The sequence below is a fragment of the Cyanistes caeruleus genome, chromosome 9 (assembly GCF_971803275.1).
Source record: "Cyanistes caeruleus chromosome 9, bCyaCae1.hap1.1, whole genome shotgun sequence".
Classification (NCBI taxonomy): Eukaryota; Metazoa; Chordata; class Aves; order Passeriformes; family Paridae; genus Cyanistes; species Cyanistes caeruleus.
Window position 1 is genome coordinate 20781808 of NC_141709.1, and position 25136 is coordinate 20806943.

The following is a 25136-nucleotide window of genomic DNA, read 5'->3' on the forward strand; positions in this document are numbered from 1 at the left end:
CCATGTCTCTATACAACTTTACCCTTAATTCTGTTTTAGACATTAATTTTAGAAGGTCAAAGACCAAAAACTGATTTAACACAATCTTATTATCTCAACTCTCTTCAGTTCTCAAACTGAAATGAAAGCTTAATTTAGTTACTGACTGCCAACTGGGCATAAAGGAAAGATGAAACACCCACTTTTAATATTCTTCAGTATTTTAGCAACTTATGACTTGGCTGTAACTGACTTGGGAAATGAACACCAAACTACAGATACACTTTGGGCATGCTAAGAAAAGGGACTCCTGAAACACTAATGTCTACTAGATCTTGTTTTGCTATCCTTCATTTTTATCTGATGTTGCTATAGCTGCTGATTAAGACATTTAAGCTGTAAAACTTAGTGGTTTTATTAACATCATTAATATGTTGATGTCTTCATATGAAACAAAAAAAAAAAATAAAATCTGACCTTGGGGTGCTATCTCTTCAGCCAGAGCCAAGACTTGTAGCATGAAAAACTACTTCAGAAAAGCACTTCTGCTCCTTGGCTCAGAGGCTAAGCAATCAAAACATCCAAAGTTTATCGTGGATTGCGTCTGCCAGTGTTTGTCACCTAAGGGTACTCCCTTGAATCTCAAATTATGATGCAGCTCAGACTGCAAAAATAATATTCCTTTATGATGAGTTATTAAATACTGGTATCTATGGTGCTGCTTGTCATTGGTATTTTTGTCTTTGTAACTCAGACTGAATTACTACAAGCAGCAATTACACACATTTAGGCTCAAAAGCCCAACTCCAGACAGTGTACAACACCACTGCATGCTCTGACAGAGCCATGGAACCAACACCTTAGTACCATTTCACCTGCTCTAAGACTCATCTGCTGCATTCTACAGCTGCCTTCAACCTAGAAATGACTAAAATTCCTTACTGTCTAGGCGACTCTATCCATTTTCAAGACTGTGATGATTTGGTGAGGGATTTTGACAGGAAAGTCCTAATATTGAACTTGGACCACATGCAGAGGGGATAAAGAGATCCCTATTGGCCATTACAAAATAAATATTAACCTATACATAGCTTTCGAGCCATGACTCCATGACAGCAGAGTAAAAAAGGTAAAGACTGTTTGTTTTCCAGTAGTTGACATATTTTTTAATAGGAGACTTATTTTTAATATGAGATTAGTAAATTTTGAAAAGCCTGTCACTTACAGGAAGACAAATTTTAATTTTTTTTTTTTTTGTGTTGAATGTAAGTTCACAGAGAAAACATTCTCAAAACAAAATACCATTAATATGATTTTGAGCTCACGACTTCCAGCATAAATTTCATTCTCCCTTGCAGTATCTGAACATTTTTAGGACTGAAATGAAGAAGATGAAGTTTCCCCAGCTTGCTCATTTTGAAGAAGAATTTAAACAATTCACCTGACTTTGCTTCAGGGTTTTTTAATTAACTAACATAAAAGCTTGAAACATGGCCAGAAAGACAAACAGATACTCCAGGACCCCATTAGGAGGCACTTTACCCAGGAACACATGGGAAACCTGCTCTGCAGTGGAAGCCAAAAGTTTGCAAAGTACTTTCCCAGAGTCCATTTAGGTTTAAAAATAGAAATGTAGTATTATGATACAGCAGTCACATGTGGTACATTTGATCTATTTTGAGCTAAAATTAATAAGCACTTTGAGAACGTGAAGTAAATTGATATACTAATTGCCATAAAATAAGGTATAGTTTTCTCTCTGTAACAGACCACCAATTTAAATGTATGACTGGCAAAAAATGAAGATACACATTATTTTAAGTTACTAGAAATGTTACTACAAGCCTAGGGTAATTATAAGAAGTCACTTCACTATATTGCTGTATGCCTAGGTCGTCTAAAGAGTTAATTGTTAAATAAGTATTTGCAGTTATTTGCCAGTTTACAGATGAAATGTGTTTAATAGTGCCAACTAATTAAAAAAACTTGCTGTTTTCCCAAAAGCTACACTTTCCCTAACAGAAACTCAGAAATGGTTAAAAGCAATAGGACTGTTAAGCCTGATTGCATTGCCTCTGCCTTGTTTTTCTGGAACATCGCGAATGAGAAGTAAGGATTTAGACAATCATATGACTCCCAAGTTTAACAGCCCAGATTTTCAGTGCATCAAGCCTAAGTAGGAAGGTCAACAAATACTGCAGTTTGACCTCGGATAAGAGATGAATAGTATCTACAAACAATTTTCATACCGTGATACCAGAGCATAACACATTTCTGTTATTTGTACAAAACACTGATGGGTGGGCTTCTAATGAGATTTTTAGGAGTACTTCTGAGTTTAGTAAAAAAAACTCCCTTAGAGTTCCAGAGAGCAAAGGCTTATCACAGTATCTACTCCCTTCTTATGATCCCAAATTGTCTTTAACTTGATATAATATTTATACAAACTGATTTCTTCACAACATTTTTAATAAATTCCTTTAACTTGAACATAAAAATGTGCAAGCTACAAACTGTGTCACTGAAAATGCTGCTGTATTACCTCTAAGCTTTATTGTACATTCTAAAAATAATAACCAGGAATTCAAGGGACACTGGATAAAGTCAACTAAACTGCTATCAACCTATTGTCATACTAATTAGAAGTATTTATGAATAAAGACAATAACTGACTAATAAAATTTACTGCCTTTTTACAGGAAGACATTTACAAATCAAACTGTATAAACAAGTAGTCTGTATAATTAAAACAGAAAACTATGTTTTAAAGACATCATTTATATTTCACATTTTGGCATTCAAAAAGGCATTAGAAGTCAGAATTAGTATTCTTTTAATAACCTCTTCATGCCCTTGTTTACACATTCTTTATAACAACAGATACAGACGTATTCCTTTTTCCACAGACTGGTACTCCCTGCAGAACAATGTATGGAACTATCCTGGCACTCATTCAGGATCAGGCAGTGAAGGAACTGTATCGGTTCAGCTCCTTTGGAAAGATCTACAGAACTTTGGAAGCAGGATGAAGTAGCCTTTAGCAGCATCAGGACAAACTGCTGCCAAAGGCTACTAAATACCACCCTTGAAGAGCAGATACTATCCTTGTTCAGTGACAAGTTACTTAAACCATATGATTTTCAGCTGTAGGTATTGCTGCTTTTTTTATCCCCACAGTGATGAAATGGTATTTGGGTGCCTATTTCACTAAGAAGAAATAGAAACTTAGAATGGGAAGAAAACAAGAAGGGAGGAAAATGAGGCTTTATTTTATTCTCTACCCATTTCATTGCTTAACTTTTAGTAACAAATCAAGTAACTTTCATATAGAAATTCAACAGAAAATAGTTTAAAGCAATGTGTGCATACACTATTGTAGAAACTCCAATTTGAACAAAACCATGATGGAGACATAAAACTAATGTGTCTGAAATAGATCTATGTGGAAAGATAGCTTGGAAAAAAGGTGTAATGAAAAAACAGAGAGTGGCTGTGCATGTATGTCAATTACATCTGAAAGAAAGTCAATAGGACTCAAGATACATAGAAATGAGGGAAATACATTGAATTCTTTAATAAAACACTTCCCCTCCCCATCATGAGACTGATTTTAATTTACCTGAACAAGGAATCCTTCAACTGTTATAAGAGCTATATAACCATAAAAATTCATTTTAAGATGACTCTTTATTATGGACAATAGAGGCTCACAGAACTAGAACAGTTTCACTAGAGTTTTTTTTAAAGCTTATAAATGTATACAAGAATTACAAACTTTCTTAGCAGCAAAAGTACATCAGTTTTGCAAAATAAAGTGGCACACTTTATGTCTGCTGGTGTGCGATCACAAACTCTGAGGAACTGTTTCTAGAGAGAAAGCATATATTGATTTTTAACTTCCAAGGGAAGGAAAATTATGTATCACCTGAAAAGTCACATCTTGGCCTGTTGATAGAAACACCAAACCATAAAACAAAGGCAAAGAACTAGGTGATATAGCAAAAGAACCTTTGGACAGTACATATCATTACACCTCTGTCAGTCAAGAAAAAAACAACCAAACCCATGCTCCTCACACAAATGCACATTGCAACCTACTTGACCCGAGCGGGTTACCTGTTTCCATCATCCACTCATCACCTGAACAGAAATAAGTGAATTGCTGCTCTCTGCAGACTATCTTGATTCAAGCCTGGATATTCATGAAGAATGTATAAAATTCTACCTACACAAAGAACGAAACGTGAGAAATCCACAACAAGGCTTCTTTAGCCATGCTGTCGAAAAATGCCTTGCTGTGTTCTTCACAGGTTGTCTTCCACTATTTGCTCAAATTCTCTCTGGTCCATTCTTACTGTGTCTTCGACTCCCCTCAGAAACAACACACACTCATCTTCCCCAAATGATATACAGGTACACAGATTCTCCTTCCTGAAATATTCCACTGGTGAGCTGCCTGGTTTTTTATTTTGAAAATATTAATTTGCCTGGTTTGAGTTTTAGTGGACTTTTTGGTTTATTTACCAAGAATAGGGAAAGTTGCATTTCCAGCCATCATTTTCACTAGAAATCTGCCCAGCCCATAATATCACAAATATGATATGAAAGGACAGCATAAGAAGTGTTTGAATAATTCTACTCTAACCAAGCAAAGTAAGATATTGAAAAACTACACAGAAATAATGTAACCTTCACTTCTAAGCAAAGCAAAATTTAACTAATATTGAGTAGTTAAAAATACTAAAATGCACAATTTTTAATCTGCTATAGTCATCACTGTTTACTATTTAAAACACTATTAATTATCCTGTAATATGAGATCAAAATACATTCTTGAAATACAAGGTGTTAAAAGACACCCCACAGCACCTCACTTTAACAAGGTGTACATGTCCTTTCATTTTTTTAAATGAACAGGTGCAAGATTTGAGGGATAAAGTTCATTAAGAATGACAATCTCCCTAGCCCACAATACTTTCTGCACCAGACTTTAGAAGACAAAAGACAAAACAGAAGACAGACGTATCATGTATAAACACTTGTTGGCAAGAAAGTATTTTCTTTTAGTGAGAATCCTAACAGTGTTTGTCATTAAAATCACTCAATGGAAAGAACGTGAAGAAAATACTCTACAGTGAAGAAGATACATTTTTTATGTTGTTATGTGTACTAAAATAGAAACAGTGAATTAAGACAAACTGTCTTGATCCTCATAAATTGTTTCCAAGCTAGATTATCTTTGCTAATGAATCAACAAGTAATACTGCAACATGTAGGTTGAATTAATGAAAATGCTATACTTGCAGTCTAACAGAGGACCAGAATATACTATTTCACTTTTAAAAGATTTTCAGTTTCTTAAAGTGAAAGTCTTAAAAATGTTCTTGTTAAGAGGTTAAAACACTCACTGATGTAAGAAAAAATGTTAATTGAACTGTGCTAGTATGTGCCAATAGAATAACAAAAGAAAAGCAGATCCCTTACCTATTAATGACTTAATTTTTAAAAATCAACTTTAAACATAAATGTCCAAATTTTTCTACCCTTAACTGGACACCCAAATTCAAAATATTACTACCACACCACCACCATAGACTGAAAATAATTTATGGTCTATTTACAGGGGGCATAAATCCCACACATTCTGAGATTTAAATGGAAAAATGAAAAAGTTTGCTAAGAAAGTAAATATTTATAAATGAATTAAATACATTTGGTTTAAAAAGCTCCCCATGATATATTAAAAGACCTTCTCTTGAAACAGGCCCCTTTTTTGGCCACTTTATCAAAATTGGTGACTGTCATGGGAACAGAACAAGACCTGGCCATCATCTTCACTCTTTTGTGCCTTTACCAGTAGAAAGATAAACTGATACCTAGTTTACTGCAGTATGTCACATACAGTGCCCACAGAATATTCATATATATTACAGAATTTTTAACTACTATCACGTGACTGTTTAAGAAGCATCTGTCGATATACTACCATTTCTTCCCATTTTCCTAACTTCATTTCCAATATATCTCACACCAACATCATCACTGTCAAAATACAATAAAATTTTTACAGACAATGACTTTGCCTAGAGCATAATTACATTGGTTGTATTAAAACCATAATCCTTCTCCTCACTTTCTCCAACTTGAAAAATCAAGTGGTGATGGTAGAAAAATTTCTTCTTGCCCTTGTTCAAAGCTTTTCTTCCTTCAGTTAAATGAATTCCATCTATATATTAAGTATGCATACTTCAGTATAAAGCATCTATAAATGTTAGGCTACTGTTAGGTCTACATTTTTGCCTTCTTATATTGTAAAAATTTCAAGGACCAGATTTATATCTGCTTGTAGATCATCTTTCAAAACTGTTCTCATTTTGCCATCCCTTCTTAAATACTATCACCAGTGAAGAAGTATTTGAACAGAACAATTAGCTGGAAGTACTTTTTAAACAGCAATGATGCCAAAGCGCAGTATTTTAGTACTTCACATTGCAGTCCTCTAAGTTCAGTTCTAAATTATCCAATGCTGTGACAATTACTCTGTGTTTGGACCACAAAAGCATCCCAGTAAGTACATCTATAAAAATGAAATCCTGGTTTTGTTGTGGTTACATATTGTCTCATAGGACACTGCAAAACTCACGCTGCTGCAGCACAAAAGTAATTCTGATTCAGATAACCCTCCTCCAACTACACAAAGAAATGAGAACCTCCCAAACAATAACAGATGTCAGTAACATCTGCAGTTTAATCTTTCATGAAAGAACACACTCTGCCATGTGACGAAACACCAGAAAATATTTAATGCTACCTTTCATTGAATAATTCTTGATGCAATCACAAATAGGGAGATCGAGCGTTTCATTATATCCTTGGAGTGCAATAGAGGTCCATTGGGCTCTCATCAGCAGGGAAAGAAATGCCACAAAGAGGAGGTTTTTTTTAACACACAATGCTGATGTACTGCTGTATTTTGGAAGAGGAAAAATGCTCTTTGTGCTATAATGTTATTGCTGATAGCTGTATCATTAGCAAATACTTAATAGGGACTAATAATACTATTTCTTAATTTTCTCTAATTTTCCTTCTTCAGCATTTACTCTGACTCAAAGTTGCCAGTATTGTGGCTTACACCCATATCCTGAATATATTCCATCTTTTGCAATTGAAGCATACATTTTCCCCAAATGTATTTCCCTCACTAAATGTCTCCTTTTCATTATTAAATGTGCATTCAACAAGGAATCAAAAGTGTTTTTCATATAACTCTTGTCTTCTTGAGCGTATCCAACCTCGTTCACATCATTTGAGAGGAATCAAAATTCTCACCTTGTCTTTATTTCTTCAAAGTGTACCTGTCTATTGTCTCCTTCCCAGTTTGCAGTCACTTTATAAACCTCTCTCTAGTACTGCATGAGTATCAAACAATCTCAAGCTCAACAGACCAGCTCTGCTACTCAGCTTCTCTGTAACACGTCAGAGAATTATAGAATGTCAGGTTGGAAGGGATCACAAGGCTCATCTGGTCCAACCTTTCTCAACAAAAGCATGCCATAGACAAGATGGCCCAGCACCCTGTCCAGCTGCACTCAAGTGTCCTGCTGTTGGGGAATCCACCACTTCCCTGGGGAGAGTATTCCAGTGGCTGACAGTTCTCTTGGTGAAAAATCTATGTCCAAGTCTGAAGAGAAAAGGATGTAGGTGAAAGAACTGCACTTTCATGCTTTCCACACTGAACATCTACTGCTCTGTTTTCTCAGCCACTGTGTCTTGGGCTAGGCCTTTTAACAACAAGACTGGCAGCAGAACAAGTAAGTTTGTATGCATTAGCGGAAATGAATGAGTCAATTTAGTTGGTGGAGAAAATTATAGTGTTGTGAATAGAACTGTGGAAAACCAGCCAACTACTATTTTCTGTTTGGAATTATTTTCACACAAAGAAAGGCAGAACTACCACAAGTTATTTTTGAAAGAAGAGACAGTAAGGGTATGAACTTTATTTTTACTTTAAATGAAAAATACATCCTGCAGAAAATCAGTGTATCCACCACTAAATGCAAGAATTCAGTTCAACTGCAGAAAAGATAAATGCAAGAGATGCCTTCATTTTTCTTGCCAAAAATCATATTAATTTTCCAGTGCTTTTACCTCTAGTCTTACCATACCATTTAGGTTAACTTTGGTATTGGATTCTTTCACATGTCTCATTGTGCTGCTGCACATTTCTGTACATCTCTTCTTCCTCCTGCTACTCCCTACTCACATGCTGTATCTAAAAGGAATGTGTATGTTTTAGTCATCTTCCCGTTTTATTTGTCCTAACAAATACTTGAGTACATTCTGAAGCAATTAAAATATGAAGAGGAAGGCTGGTGATCTTTTTGATAACTTTGTCAAAATAAATTGGGCTGACGACCATGAGGGTAATCACATTAAACAAAACTAAAATGATACAAACACTATTTTAGTCTCAGTTGTAAGCAAAAAAATGGGACAACTCTTACAGATAGTATTTGAGAATGGCATGGTGATGCATAGCACTACTAAGTCAGTCAGCCGCATCTCTGAATCAAGGGAAGGCTCCAAAGAGTTCCTCAAATTAAAAAGCACCTCATGGTAACATATCCAAAAGGTGATATTGACACCATGCAACAGTAGCATTTTCTTCTTCCCTTCCGTGAATCCTGTGTGTTTTCTTCAGTGGTAAAAGCCACTTGCAACACCATTTCCCCCTTGTTTTGGATCCCTCCTTTGTGTCAGCCCAGCACAAGGTAGGGCAGTGTTTTAAGAAAGGTCCATGAAATAAGGGGTTAAAAGAGCAGTGCCAGGTGAGAACAAGGGTCTTAACCACTGTGGTGAGACACAGAGCAGTCCTTGAACAGCTGTATCAGCACAGGAGGAGCAGTGAATTGTAGCTATGAGCAGAGCAGCAGGGGTGATAACGGCAGGCATTTTTCAAGTCAGCTTTACTGCCAAAGAAAATTGGTCAGGTAAGTACTCCATAAGTAGCAAGTTGAAGAACAGTTCATAATTATAGCCCCAAATCTCAAGCTGGAGACAGTACAAACATGTTTTGGGATTTTTCAAAAATATCATACCAGCAAAAGTCAGGTTCTACACTGAAGACTCTTACCCAGCAGACACTATAAAATTGCTTCTAAAAGAAGTCCTGAAAAAAACACTCTAAAGTAACAGTGACAAGTAATGGGGGCTATAACTGGTTTGAAAATTCAACCAAACCATCCCACAACCCTGTCTTAAAGTCAAAAAGTCAAAAAGAACAAATTACTTGGTCAAATTATGTTCAATATTTCTGTTTTCAATTACTTAGTAAATGGTTTTCTTTAATAAACAGCATAGTTTCAAGCATCTGCTTAAAAACAGAAAACACGAAACAAAAGCCACCACCAAAAAAATCCCAAGTCTTCTGAAGTGAACTAATGCCATTTTAGCTCCTGAAAGTACCAAGGTGTCTAGAGACACCTTCCATGAAAAAAAAAACCAACCAACCAACCAAAAACCCCAACAAACCAACAACCCCCCCCAAAACCCCCCAGTAACTGTCTGAAACTATACAATGTGCCAAGTACACCTTGCACCCCTGGCAGAACAAAACCACAGACTGTACCTTTGGGCATCTGGCATGAAGGTAGTCAGGGGTGTCCTCTCTGCCTGTGTAACAAGAGCTGAACTAAATCACAAGACTAAGGCAAGTGTAACCCCAGCAGAAGATTGTTGTCCCATGAGATACATGTTGTCCCCATGTAGTATTTCAGTATTTCATGGAATCCTGTTCATCTTCACACCTCATCTTGGAAAATTCCATTATGCCCTCAAACTTCACTTTCTCACCATTTGCTCAGCATAGCAAGCAGGGGATGGGATCTCCTACCATCAGGAGAGGCATGATGCCATGTGGATTAGCGTGTACTTTGGGCTAAATCCAGAGCCCAGCCAGGAAAAATACATTAAAGATATGAGCACATCCATAATGCTCTGCCTGGGGTCCTGAAAGCTAGTTCCCTCTAGGATAAGGTGGAATATATGCATGCCATGGCCCAAGTGGGATTAATGGCAACCTCTACTTCAGCTTTTCCAAAACTTCTTATTAAAATGTTCTTGGTTCACCTTTACATTTCTAAGGCCCCACATGATACAGGATCTCTTCATCAGAGACTTTGCTCCTCTGACCAAGCTGCTACCGGGAGGAAGAAGCTTTTCAGGATGTCCCAAGACCTGTGGTACCTCCTCAGGCAGAGCATCTCTGGCCAGCATTCATCATCTCTCTTTTCTGGCATGGGAGTATGTGGACCAGACCCAAACCATATTCTGCTCAGAGCTCCCTTTGGCTCCCTGTTTTTACATTTCTCTACTCACGTTCCTTCTTTTACCAGCTGTTATCTGTTTTTTCTCCATCCTCATTTTCTGTAGTTTCTCATTCTCAAGGACAGCTCTAATGTTTCATTAGGAATAAATTGGTATCTGTTCCTAAGGAAAAAGCCAATAGAAGCAATGCAGCTACTTAAAAAAGGCAAGCTAGGACATTCCTCACTCCCCATGCCACACAGTTTTACAGATCATGCCCTCCAGCTATTCTAGATAAGAGATGTCACTTACATAGCAATTATATAGTAATTCTTCACATGGACATCATTCCATCTTTGCCAACCTTTTCCTGAGTGTTCACCTGAGATGCAAAGTGTTTGATGTTCATCACCAACTCATAGTAGTAGCTTTGCTTAAAAACAAAAATTGTTAACTGAAATTGAAAAAACCCAAACTCTGAACACATTCATTTAAAGTTCAAGAATGTCCTGCCTTGGAGTTGAATATAAAAAACCTAAGTTAATATGCAAATGAAATAAATTCTGCATCTGAATATTAAATGATGATGAGGTAGGTAGTATCAAAAGAGCAATCTTTTTGGAAGAAAGCATGTCATAACAATAGACCAAATTTAGATAGAAACTGAACTTTCCTAGGTATTAGTGCAATCTGTGTGAAAAACAGGCTAATTTTTTTAGTGTCATGTTTGCATCTGATCATCCATCCTCAAGAAATTCAAAGGGGGAAAAAAAAATTGCTAATTTGCAAAAGAACCAGGAAACACCCTAAGAACCACTACAAAGCACTACACACCCTCAATCTCCCAGGCAATTCCACATGCCATAAAGTTGCTGTACACTTAAATTTCCAAAGCTGTTTGTTTTGCAATTTGATATTCATACAAGCCATTATATTAAGCTAAAAGATGCAGCACCTAATTTCTCTCTGAGTTCAGTTCACATAAACACGTACCACTACAATGTAGATTTTTCAGCCAATGGAGAGAATCCAGCTTGAACACACCACCCACTGCTGCACTCCACTGCCTTAGAATTCTTAACCCATAGCTGCCAAAGCAGAGAACTGGTGCTGGGAGTTGAAGGGTGCGCTTCTCACTACACAAGTTTTCACAAGGAACAAACATACAACTAAAGGCATTGAATTTTTCAAAACTGTCCAATGTAACATAGTCCTCAAGTTAATGAAAACATCTCCTTTCATCATACCTGTTGGAGGGTAACAGCATGATCTTTCAAATGGGCTTGGCATGATTTTAGCTACATAATGCTCTTCTCTATCACCACCTACACTGTTTTTCAATGAGAAACCCTGATCAAAACCTACATCCTTCACATTAATCTATGGGTCAGTTAATAGAATGCTGGAATGCAGGTAATTTGCATAAAAAACTTAATGCTAGACTTTAGTACAGTTAAATCACAATTTCACCCTGTGCAAAGTAAGGCTAGATTATCATATGCTTAACAATCATAATTTACATACACAATAAAACTGTTACTGCTGCTTGCTACAAGACAAAGAATTCAAACTGCTTAACGCTATAGTAATCAAAACTAACCTTAATTACTATAACAATGCAACTGCTGAAGTAGCAGAGTACATACACCCTTAATTATGTCATTTTGTGAGAGAGAAAAGCAAACTGATTCTGGTCACAGGCAAAGTAACAGTTTTTTCCATCTTTCAAGTTTCCATCTTCTTCCCAAAACTGCACTTTCCTTTGTTTTAATTTTTTGAGCCACATGGCAGCTGTGGATGTCTGTGGGTTTACAGACAAGTGCTAACAGCAAGTGCAGTATGGTAATAAGTACATACTTCCTGGAAGCAGTTTAACCTGATTGAAATAAAAGAAACAAAAAGTTCCTGATGTTCTTAGTTTAGATTCTACAGTATTTCAGCAAAAGGATACAAGTTTATAAGAGGCACAGGAATAACAAAGTAACAATTACATTTACAAATCACCAAAGCAGGTTTGGTGAGAACAGTTCCGATATTCACTCACCTAGCAACATTTTAAAGGACACAAGGTAAGATACCTTGCTAACTTTACTGCAAGTCTATCACAGAAATACTGTAACTCTAAAGAAAAAGGTCAGTGGAAGAAGAACAGCACCCCTCTGTCCTTCCTAAGGGAAGGAATTAGCTTAAAATGCTCATCAGGCTTTCTCAGGTAAAGATCAGCTATGTCATAAAAAAGATTTTTGCTTTCTCAGAATCTGGATAACCATTTAACTCCTACATGCAGAGCATATTTATATGCCTCCCTGATTTACTGAAAAGTATTTCCTAAAACCCTCAAAATTATTGCTCAAAATTACAGACAGATGACATCCCAGTGTACAGAAACTGGTTGTTTATTCTGAAGTAACAAAACCTGTGGCTTTAAAAACCCACATAGAACAAACACCAAGGTGGTGTTTCCATACCTTTACTGCACAGCATAGTGCTAAGAAGTTAGCCTAACCCTTACTACGTGTATAACAAGGAATATGCACCAGAACTCATTCTACCAGAAGCCAGCTAACACGTTCTACTTCTGGGCACAGAAAAGCAGAAAGTAATTTAATAGAAGAAATAAAAACTTAATTATATTTCTTACTCTGAATAGCAAATTGGAAAAAAAACAACCAAACAACAAAACCAAAGAAATACAAAATGAAAAACTTGAACAGAAAAAAACTCCACAAACCTCTTAAAATGCTGTTGTCTTAAAAGATCCATATGGCAAGTGCAGAAACAAGCAATGTTTTACTCTATTTTTCTCTACCTTCATATAGCTCTAGATGTCAACTGCTAGGTGATAACACCTCTCACCAAAAAAGTCTTGAAGTAATTTCTTATATAAACAAATACAGATGACAAAGTAGTAGTTTGGAGCAATTTTTTTTTTCAAGAAGTTATCAGGGTGAGGTCTTAAAGAGCTCAATGCTAGAAAATATAGATTCCTTTTTCTTGCCACTTGACCATTTAATTGCCAATGAATGTGCTTTCAGTGCTTAATTTGAATCTGTCTTTTGCCATCTGACACCTCAGTGTATTGATTTGGTGCGCAAAAATAATTACAGATAACCCAAAGAGATAAAACCTGCATTGTTTTCTGCCTATGTTAAAGACCTTAACAATGGATTGGAGAAACACTTGAATTGTGACCTGTGAAGGGTCTAGGATTAAAACCTGATTTTTCAACAGTGCAAGTCACCAGCTGGGCTCAGCTGTTTAGTGAAACCTTACTCTTAGCGGATGTGATTCTGCTGAGATGTGGAAGAAACAGCAAGGGAGATGCCAAAGAGAGGCTCAAACGAGCCCTGAAGAGACTCTTGTTTACCACTGCTGATCCCAACACCACAGGCAGGGCAGTATCTCCCTTTAGCTCCCTGCATAGCACACCCTCTAAACTGCTGTATACCAATTCTTCTGCTACACAAATTAAGAGTCTCACTTTCATTTCCTGTCAGCATTCACCTTATTTTCCAAAACAGAACAGGGGGATTTCAGAGAACAAATTACATTTTGTTTGTACAAACAAAATGGGGTCCTAGCTCATGACTAGCCCTCCTGAACACCATAACACAAAGAAGTAAAATGTGTGTAATCCTTTCCCAAACATTGAAGGGGAAGGTTAAAAAAAAAAACAACAAACCAACCAACCAAAAAAAAACCAACAAAAAACCAAACTGAATTTATCTTCTAGTTTTGCAACTCTAAGACAACATATTCCTTACTTCACTTACCTCCTCAGAGCTCCACTGCTACTTTGTTCTCTTTCCCATTTCCCAGGAAGCATTTCTACCTCACAGCAGAGAAACTGCTTATGGTAGGAAAATACTTGCAGTACAGCCTGAAATCACAGCTCTCCTTTTGGCAACAGCAGTAGGTCAGACAGCTCCTATTTAATGCCTGCTATCCACTCTCTTCTCTGTGCCATATCCCACCTGCACTGGTACAACTGCTTGTGTGGCTGCAGTGAACTGGATCAGGAAGCCAAATCCAGGTTAACTGAAGTCCCTCCTGCTTTCCCTTTTTTGTAGGGTTATTTTTAACCTAGATCAATCTCAAATTCAGTTCACCTTGCTATCTCATAAATAGTTACTCCAGCACACTTGAGGGCACAGAGGCAGGAAAACAAGTGGCTGGGGATAGAAAAGCAGGCCTGCAAATGAAAGAAATGCTTATGAAATAGCACCTTGTATCTGAAACAAAGGCAAAGCTTGAGAGCAGCACTGCAGGGTAGACTTTTTACCAAGTTCTAGCCCTAGATTTCACAAGTTTATAAAGAAAATCCCCGCTGACTCAAGGTTCCTAACACTGAAAACTTTGCAAGCTTAAATGCTAGAAGCACTGATTAAATAAAACAAACCAAACCAGTCTACTCAGATCTGATCTGGAACTGCATAGCAGAAACAATATTCTTTATTAAACCAACCACTGTAGTTTGGAAAAAAAAAATAATCTGGACAAACAAGTCCCTTATGATGTCTAGAAATGATGCAGGCAGAAAACAAAATCTGATGTCCATCCAAAAGTCTTTCCAAAGGAGCTCTGTCCAAAGGAGGGATGTGTCAGCTCCAGAAAAAAGTTTCACTGTCTGAAGACTGTGATGTGTCTTCATCACACACTGCCAGTGTGGTGTGAAAAGGAGCAGAGCCTTTCACTCCACACCGTAAGCTGCACTGCTGCCTCCTTACATTCTGCTCCTTGCAGAATTCTGCAATGAGAGCTTCATTTTTGCAGCACAACATAGCCTTAATTAGGCTAAGGAACAAAGTGACTTGAAAGAATATGAGAAATCCCAGCATTATTCAAGATTTATCTACATAATCTATAATAATATTATCTACATAACCTACTTTAGATTATGTCACTTCTGCAACTTCTACTTATGTGGATGGGTAGATGAACAAACACTAAACAAACCCAGCGAGGAGGGAATGCCAAGTAATTTAAAATACTCTGTCTTTCAAGTAGTCTGAGCCTGTAATAAAGGCCTAACCACAACAGCTAAATTCAAACCAATTTATCACTTGGAGGCCCTTCTGACCTTTTGTTAGGCTACCACGTGGCTATCTTTAATGAGTGATAACCTCTCTCTTTGCTAGTCCAAGCTGTGAAGCATTTTGTTTTTAATTAAAGCAGAATTTTCAGATGGTGCCTCTCTCCACACAGAGCATATTGGCAGTCTTACATTGGTGATTACTGCAGAGGGATTTTCAGGTATTTCTTCAGCAAGTAATTACAACTATTTCTTTTTTTTTTCTTATTGCTGAAACCTACCTAATTAATAGAGGATACAACCACAACATAGTGGGAAATAAGCTTTGCATACATTGTTTTAGAAATGTTATTCATGCAGACCATTCCAGCATCACTCCAATATGTATTGTTAATTAGTCTTTATACAACACATATTTTAGCTGATGTTCTGATCCAAGCACAAGGCTCCAAAAGCTACCCATTTCAAAACTGGAGAGCTAAACATAATGAGCAAAAGAAAAAAGATACTTTCTGTTGAATAAAATTACACTCTGATCAAAAACACTCAAGGCAAGAGTCTCTGGAAAAGTGACAGGGAATCAGCTACCTTGGAATAGCAATGGATACAGGGTTTTTCACCTCTACTTCACCAATTTTAATCTAACCAAGGTCAGCAGTGATAGAGCCTTGCCTCATCTAGTCTTAACAAGAACTACACTTGTGGTCTCTTTTGATCTTCAGCAAGAAAATACGACAGAATGACCCAGCAGTGAATACACATGAAAAAACCAAACCCTTAGTTTTTAAGAAATGTACCCAGAGGATGTTAAAATCTACAGGAAAAAGAAAAAGTAGAAGACTGCATCTTCCTGTCAAGCACATTTCAAAGAAGCACTACTTAAAGAATAATTATAAGACTTAAAAAGCAAAGAATTGACTATAATGGGAACTCTGTCATACTGAAGCTACTGTAGGGAACACTTTGAGGAGAAGGAGTGAATGAACATAAAACTCACATGCAGAATACACATCACATTTGCTGTACTTGGCTATTTAAAGACCACAGAAGTCAAAGTTAGTAAAATCATGCTGGATTAACAGAACTGGAGATCCGGCTACTAGGTAAGAAGATACATGTACAGAATCATGATTTGAAAATTATGTATAGTTTCCTTTAAAAATACATTTTAAGAGCAACTTGGTACCACATACTGCCACAGAAAAAGCAGCAAAGACCATCTGAATCCCAGAAAATAAAATTCAGAAGCCAAGCCCACATCATCAAGATTTACTGGAAGAAGAGAAAGTTTACAAATCTTCCAGTACCTAAGGAGTACATTCTAATCACCTGGTCTCTTATCCAGTCTGGTAGTAACAAAGAAATAAGACATCACAACTAAGTACTCCTGAATCTGGGGGGAAAAGGGGAATGGACAATGCGGGAGACAACCCAACAAAAACCACAAACAAAACATCAAGTGGAATTACTATTAATTTATAACCAAACCTCCTGCTGCCATGTATGACATTCCTTTGCATATCTAATAGGACAAATAATTCAGAGCCATACATCATAATTAATTTTAAAATCTGTATTATTGTGTTACCTGAAGTAAAACACACACAAAACTTTCTACAAACTCTATAGTTTTGCAGGGCTGACATTCATTCTAGTTTAGAAAGTAGTTCTAGAAAAGTTAGAATATTCCTGTTTCATGTAAAATCAATGGTTTTGAAAGTACCAGATTCACTTGACGAATTAAAAAGTTACGTGACCTTTTTTAAACTTCAGATGTGTTGTACTTGTGTTTCATGTTACTTTCACAAATTATTCCAAGATAATGAATAATAATAAAGCTATGATTTTCCTACATTAATTGCAACAAGTTAAAGAATTTCCTGTGGCCTTTTTAAAAAAATGTAATTTACTACATGTTGATATTTTTAACTTCTAGGTTGCAAAAGTTCTCAACTACTGTAAATTGAGAAGCTGAAAAAAATCCCAACAAAAAATTAAGAGAATAATTAAATTAATATTAGGATAAAGAATTAGAGCAACTTTTATGGCAACTGATAACTGTGTCTCTCCAGATATCAGATGAAAGGTTTTTTTATCTTTCATATTACTATTCTAAAATGCCCTCAGAATTTGTAGGTTGCGGTGCCCTGTGGAAAACTGTGAAAGCATTTAAAACAAATGAAGTTCAAAATGGAGCCAGAACCCTGAAGCATCTCGTTACCAAAGGAAGATTTTTGGTTTTGGTCCTCCTAGTCAAAACCCAATGCCTATTGGGTGAACCTGAAAGAGAAGGCCATAGAAATAAACCCCTAACAGAGTACACTGAAACTTTCCCATCTTCTGTATACACAATGTATCTTGCCCTGCCTGCTACACAAGCCCGATTTCCTCTTTTGGTGACCCAGCTTAAGAAACCACTACCACTCAGATGTCATTCACCTGCAACTTCAGCCCAGAAATACTTCAAAACATTTGCTCTTATCTGCTACTGGCATTCACATACTCATGGTTTTATTCCACTTCATTTCCTAAGTTAAGTAACAAGTAATAAAGATATTTGACTATAAATGGAAAGCTACAATAAATGAGAAGAATATAAGTGCCATAGTTGGGTGAGCAGCATTTACTGTGCTGACCATAGACAGTGCAAGAGGTTTCAAATTACACTTCATGAACTAGTAAGTATAGTTATCAGGGGAAGCTGCGTTACCCTTCATTGTTCTTCCAGGGACCTTAGCATGCCCTTGATCCACACAATTCCAAAAGCTCCATGCATGGATCAAGGGCATAACATCACCTTTAGAATTCAAAGATGGATATTCTTCTGTTACCCCTTCAAACAAGTTCATGTTCAGTGTGCTATAGTCTGGAAGACAAGCTACTGAGAACACTTAACATGCAAAACTAGAAAACAACAATGCAAATGCAATGGTTCAACAATACAAATAAAAAATTCAAAACATTAAAGCTCCATCACATTTTATATTTCTTTAGTTTTTAGTTGCCATGTATCATATGAATAGATTACAATCAACGTTCACTGACAGTAAACCAAACAGTGTTTCTAATAATTAATTAGTTGTATAGTATCCATATATTATCAGTCTTTCATGCTAAGTGAATCCTGGTCTTTCCCACCAGTATGTATATGATGGCAATTTTTTTTCTCCTAGTTACAGGAGTTGTATCATTACAGAGTTTTTTGCTGTTAAATATACTGAGTAATTAAACATCTGAGCTTGATGGCTCTAGCAACATTTAATTTTTAAACACTAACAAAGAGAGAGACAGAGGTTCTGAAGGAAACTCCTTCTGTAACCTAAAAATTACTGTATTTTGTAATATGAGAATTCAATAAAATGGAAGTAAACACTCTGTGTTGTAGTGTAATTTAATTGCACAAACTAATAGCAGTACGGTTACCATGAAGTACAGAATGCAGTGTTTTGTCATCTGAAGTACTTCAAACATCTTACTCCATACTTATCTTTACAGTTAGGCTAAAACACTCCCCATCAAAACTAATGCGCTCAACTGAAAAATAAAACCACTAACAATAATGGTTAAACACTCATAACAGATTTGGATTGTGAAGTCTAAAATAATAGCGAGGTAAGACACAAGAACTGAAAGGTGAAACCAACAATCAGAACTGGGTAGGTCAGGCAGAGCCCCTGCTTCTACAGCTGGAAGCACCCACTGCAGATCCCTGGGAAGCCAGAATGCTATGTGGGCAGCACCCGGCCTATGCAAATCAGGTTACCCACTTCTACTCCAGACTTCAATAGTAAACGCACAAAAAGTACACAAACAAAAAAACCAACAAAATACCAAAAACCAAACAAATAAAAACAAACCCCCAAACTTCCACCTTTAAAGTTCCTTTCCATTTTAATGCCCAGGGATTTTCCAGTAACAAAGGGTATTGTTATCACAACACTGAGCTTGCACAACTGCCTGCTCACTACGTCTTGTCTTTACTCTTATCCATTACAAACATACCCAAAGTTTTTCACTAGAAACGAAGTAAGTCAACATGCAAAAAAAAAAAAAAAAAAAAAAAATGAGGTCTAGAGTTTTCTTCCCAACAAATGAATCGGCTTTATATTGTTTAAAGTTATGCTGAAATACTCAGAAGGGAAAAAAACCCCAACAAAACAACAAAAACAAAGCAAACAAACGAACAGAAACACCAGCAGAAAGCTCCCTGCCATGACGAGTTCAGATCAATGCTTTTGTCTTCCATTTTACCCAGGGCTCTGGAGAGCAACGCTGTACTGAGGGCTCTCCCAGCGCGCTCCCGAGCGATGTAAACACGCCGCGGGGCTGGGGCTGCGCCGCGGGGCGCGGGCACGACCGCGGGGTCACCGGGGCTGCACGATCCGGGCGAGCACAGGAGTTTCTGACCTACATTCCCCTTAGCGGGATGAAAACCCTCCCGCCGCAGACGGAGCGCGGCGGGCGGGCGGCCTCCCCCGCCGGCAGGGTGTGTTCGGGGGTGGGGAAAGCGAGCGGGCCGGGGCGAGGATGGAGGCTGGCGGAGGCGCCGACACCTGCCCGCCGACACCGCGGCCCCGCCGCCGGCTCCTCCTCCACCGGGGACGGACACCTGCTGCGGGACAGCCGCACGCGCGGCCCGGCGGCGGCCTCGGCCCGGCGGCCGCGGGCGGGATTGTCCCGCTGGTTTCCCGAGAACCCGCTAAGCCCCGCGGCGGGGCCGGGGTCGGGCGAACTCCCCGCGGCGCCGCGCAGGCCGCAGCCGGGCCTGTAGGGGCGGGGGGCTCGGCCCGAGGCCGCGGGGCCTGCGGCGGCGGCGACGCGGGGCGGGCGCGCCAGGCCCGGCCCCGGGCCCTCCTCCGGGAGCGGAGCCGGGCGGAGGCGGCGGCGGCGCGTCCCCCTCACTCACCGCTCTCGATCTCGTTGCCCTTCTTGGCGGTGGCTGCGTTCCCCATGGCCGGGCCGGGGCGGGGGGCGGGAGGGATGCCGGGCGGGGGGCCGGGCCGGGCTCGGCTGGCGGGGCGGCGCGGCGCGGCCCGCGGGCGCGGCGGCGGCAGCGGCGGCGGAGCTGCCCTGGCCCCGCTCTGGGTCTCTGTGTCTCCGGCCGCCGCGGAGGAGGAGGCGAGCGCTCTGCCCCCTCCCCCGCCCCGCACTCGGCGGAAATGACGGCCGGGGCGGCGCCTCCTCCCGCTGCGCCGCCCGCGGGGGCGCAGCCGACCACGGCCGGGCTGCTGCCGCCGCCTCGGGCGGGGGCTGGCCCGGGGCAGGGGCTGCGGGAGCCCCGGGCGGCACCCCCCGCCCGGCAGCGGCTCGGGGGGTGCGGGGGGCGGCCGGTGCCCGTGGCCGTCGCACGCGGGGTCTCGGCAGCCCCCGCACCCCCAGCCTGGCGGGCGGCGGCCCCGGAGCGCCCCCGCTGCCGCAGGCCCGGCCCGCCCGCGGGGCAGCGGCTGAAGCGGGGGCGAGGCCGCTGTGCCCAAGGTGACCCCGGGAGGCCGCGCGGGCCGCGGCCCTGCGGCTGCGCCCGCCCCGCGCCCCTGAGCATCCCCGAGGATACTCGCCCGGGCCTGCACCCCGACGGCCGACGGGAGGAAACTCGCACTTGCCGCCTGTTCAGTGACTGTTTTTACACGGCTCACCAGACTATAGAAAAAAAAAAAAAAACGTAGAAAGTAAGCGGGCTGCCAGGAAAGCGGTTTTTTTTTTTTTTTTTCCTCCCCCCTTTTGCTGCCACCCATCATAAATAGCTACAGCTACACATTTTCAAGCGGTATTGTGACTTTCAAGTTGATGATAGCTCTCTATATATTTATCATATGAAACGCTTTGAGTGTTTTAGCTCTGGAAGGAAATGCTTATCAAAAAAAGGCTCTATTTTATCTGCTTTGAAGTGGAGAGAGTGGAGAGCAGAAGTGCTAATCTTATGGATCACAAACTGCATATATTCTGCCAGGACAATGTATGCGATACTCAGCCTCTTCTGGCAGCATTCTTTCCCCAAGGATGCAGGAATTGTTCTGGCTACCATCCTTCACAGGGGCTATCAAAATCCTCTCCCAGCATCGTGGGCTGGTGAAGCACATGCTGTCACAGCCTAATACTGAATTACTTTACTATGAGATAGGATTTTATACACATACACTAATGCACAGTAAAGTAGATACTTTCAGGAAATTTCCAGTTTCCTGAGCTGTGCAGTGGAGTACATTGTAAGGGAACACTGGGCAAATCTAGCCCAGTGTGTGCTCTGCCCAGACAATTGTACAAGCTACCTGGATTACATGGCTGCAAAGTTGTGGGAGCGCTTACCTGAGTTATCTTGATTTTGTAAGCTGAGGTTTGATCAGTGAACTTTTCAGTTTAAGGGACTGATTTTCTTCACCTTTTCCCTTGCATTATCCTGATCTGTGTGATACTACTTCAGGGGAGTACTTGGGTTTCTATGATTAAAGAAGCTGTCTCTGAGAAAGCCAGGTCACTATTGCTTTGAAGATCAGAAACAAGACTCAGACATGGTGAGGAAATCACCTGCAAACCATTGGGGGCAGTGAAGCAGCTACTATTGAAGAGGGCTGTCTCGTTTTGCCAAAGCTGGAATCTGTGCATTCTTTATGCACTTAAAATGAGGTTCAGTGAGTTATCAGTAATTGACTCTGTCAAGGAAAGGCATGTAGATTGCCATGGCCAGATCTGCAGCAGGAGGAGAACTTAAACATGGAAAAGGAGAAGATACTTTTGCCATCTGTTGTCTTAATCATTCATACAATGACAAAATATAGAACTCTAAGGTGCTGTAATATTTAAATAAATATCTGAAGATGATGTCTCAGGTGAAGATCTTATCCTAGTTTTAAATGTTTTCCCCGCTCCAGTCATCATAATTTTCATTTTGGCCAGATTGAGTCTGAGTCAGCTGATTTTCATCCAGGTGCTGACAGGCATTTTGATATCCTTGAGAAGACAGCAGTGGCATCCCTAACAGATGAGATATGCTGCAGCATCTTTAGCATATTCCTGGCCTTACAGCTCATACCTTCGCTAGCAAATTACGCTGCAAGGGCTGCATATGTGGGAATCCACAAAGGTCCAATAGATATTACTGCCTTTCGGGTCTTGGTGGACAAGGATCAGCTGGGCATTGCATGTACTCCAGCAAAATCCTACATAAACGTGTCCAGCACCATATTTATGTGTGTGTGTGTGTGCACAACAATGCAATGACATTGGTTCTCAAATAACTAAATGCTCTTAATGCACTGATGGGTTTGTATGAATGTTTTGACCCAAACACTCTCTTTATCAGAAACCTAACAAATATAATTCAACAGTGCTGTGAAACATTAAATGAATGATATCCATGGTCCTAGCATTACATGTGTAGGTGAAGATTACAGAAATAAGGACTTAGGGCTGGATGTTTGTATTCACATTCACACTACTCACACATGATATATTAACAAGTCATTGATTAATTGCAAAACATACTGATGGTTATAGATATTATGTGTATACAATCATTTAGCATTCAGATTGTCAACTCTTATTCCAGCCCTAACCTTTAGTTTCCTTAATTTTTTTATTTAAAATCCTTTTATGTTGAAATACCTCATATCACTGCTTATTTACAAGTAGTCTGTCTTCTTTTTTTCAACACAATTGGTTAAAAAGTTGTCATGCAAATATGAAAAATATTCTGTTTGTGTATGTTAAAATATTCCATTAAAGGCCCAGTCTGAAAATTCAAATTTCATTTGTTTTGCTGATCTATACAAGATTTTAAACAATATACTCTAAGAAAGTCAACTCAGCAGTTTTAGAATTGTATGGATTTGATGAAGTTGTTCCAATGACTCTCAGCAGGTTTTCATCCATTTTTTAACACATTTGTTGGGAACTATCAATTTGGAATATCCTAGCAAGACCAGTCCTTCACTCTGATAAAGCCTAAAGCTCTGTATCAGATTTATAGTTCCCTCATGAAACTCAAATATTTTACCCTACATAGACTTAGAACTAAAAATGAGAGGGTCATTTCAGGACAAAAAAGATAAATTTCTTCTAAATTAAAGACTCTCAGGCATTTTTAGTAGAAATCACCTGTTCACATGGTAATTACTTCTGGAGCCACATATCCTTTCACTTCATAATCGTTCTGATTTCTAAATGAGATAGCGGCATTCTTGTAGCAACTAGCTTGTTTTCTATACGTATTTGAAACAATTCACTAAACTTAAATCATTATGCATTTTCTTCTCTCTTATTTGAGGTGTGCCTGCATTGCAAGGGGTTGACATATACAGATTGATGGTTTAGCCCATCCATACTGATCATCCTTACTGTGAGGATGAAGGCTCTGCTTGCGTTATGAATATATCCTACCTTAGTTGGGATTCTCTTTTGTGGCCAGCCTGCCTTACTATTGCAGCAGTGCCTGTAAACTGCAGGGTATGAATACCAAATTAGACTGCTCTAACCAAAATCCTACATTCCTGCATCATTGAATACCCCTGGCAGCCTCCTCTCTCCTAAACAGAATGATATATTTGGCATTTAACTCCTTGTTTTCCTTTTGGGTTGTTCCAGGCTACTGGCACATTTCCTGCTCTCAGCTAACCCCTATTCTGCCAGTGTAGGATGCTTTTCTAGCAGGTTGCTAACGTGCCAAGAAGCATATGTATTTCTTTGTGAACATGGAAGATATTTTCCAAATTTTACAGCTTCTGACCCAGAAACAGGAATATTCATCACTGCAGCATAATTTCAGACCTGCCAAGAATATATCAATTATGTCATGTAGATGTGCTAAGGGAAAGGATGAAAGCAGGAGTACAGAAATTTCTCCTGCTCCCTGTACTAGCTATACAGACAGTAATAATCCACATCCTTCTGCAGGGAAGGTTTAATCCACTGATGCCAAATTCATTCCAGTTGAGGACCCACCCACTCAGAGAGAAGTGGAAGGACTTACATCATGTTTCTACAGTATCTGAGATTCCCAGCCCCTGAATCCACTATGAAACTAAAGCAACTAACTTGGCCAAGACCTTGCTCTGCCAGATCTGAAAAATGTTCTTTGATGCCTTTCAATTGTGCCAATTCCAAAAGGAATCTGGAGCCTCAGGAAAATGTTTGCCACACCATGGATGTTACAATTTTCAGGGATAGTTTATTTTGAAGGGAGTCTTAACAATGGGCAACTTGAGCTTCCTTCAGTGTGGCTAGGTAGACTTAAAGCAAAAAGCTCCAAAGGAAGTTTATTCCAGCAGCCATACTTCACCACTGCCACCCTTTCTTTCTTGGCATTAGATGTTTCCCAAATATTACCCAAGATAGCCATTGGTCAAAAACCCCTATGTAAACATAGAAGAAATGACTATATATTCCCTTATTGATTTTTAACTACAGTTCACCACAAGCCTCTCAAGAGCCATAAAGTTGCAAGGAGGGTTTTGATGTTTTAGACCTAATTTAACAAAACAGGTTCGATGGTTTTGCTGTCAGTATTGCCCCAGGACAAGAGAGTATTTGATCATATGTTCTATGGGTAGTGGCTACATATTAATTCACCACAGGAGGTGACAGGTGCTGTGTTGAGGTCAATGTCCTGCAGAACAGACATGTTTTTTTCAGAGATAAGCTACAGACTGCCTTAATGGGCAAGTCCAGCTGCTCAGCTCTTGGCCTTTATCTCCTATGATCATTTGGCAGTGGGTGTAGTCTCTTGCTGTCAGCCAAGCAGCACTTTTTTCAGTTGCTTATAATTGTTCTGCAGATTATTCCATATTTGTAGATGATACTCCTGTAAATTTATGATTCAGAAGAAATT

At 39.4% G+C, this 25136-nt stretch overlaps 1 protein-coding gene and 1 long non-coding RNA gene across 3 annotated transcripts in view; both read right to left on the minus strand.

Annotated features, from left to right (window-relative positions):
* The window catches only part of PRKACB (protein kinase cAMP-activated catalytic subunit beta), a 67000-nt gene extending 46591 nt beyond the window's left edge, over window positions 1-20409 (minus strand). The window contains exon 1 of one of the 2 annotated variants that reach the window (XM_086901611.1): window positions 20223-20409. In XM_086901611.1, coding sequence (XP_086757737.1) covers window positions 20223-20268 — 46 coding nt within the window. In that variant the 5' untranslated portion in view covers window positions 20269-20409. The remainder of the gene's footprint in view (window positions 1-20222) is intronic. The other variant, XM_086901613.1, reaches the window with a different exon arrangement.
* On the minus strand, window positions 8861-10446 carry LOC111932864 (uncharacterized). The gene is made up of 3 exons (XR_002866397.2): window positions 10357-10446; window positions 9608-9651; window positions 8861-8948 (listed from the first exon to the last, which is right to left on the minus strand). It is a non-coding gene; the product is annotated as an uncharacterized LOC111932864 (long non-coding RNA).
* Window positions 20410-25136: the final 4727 nt, after the last annotated feature.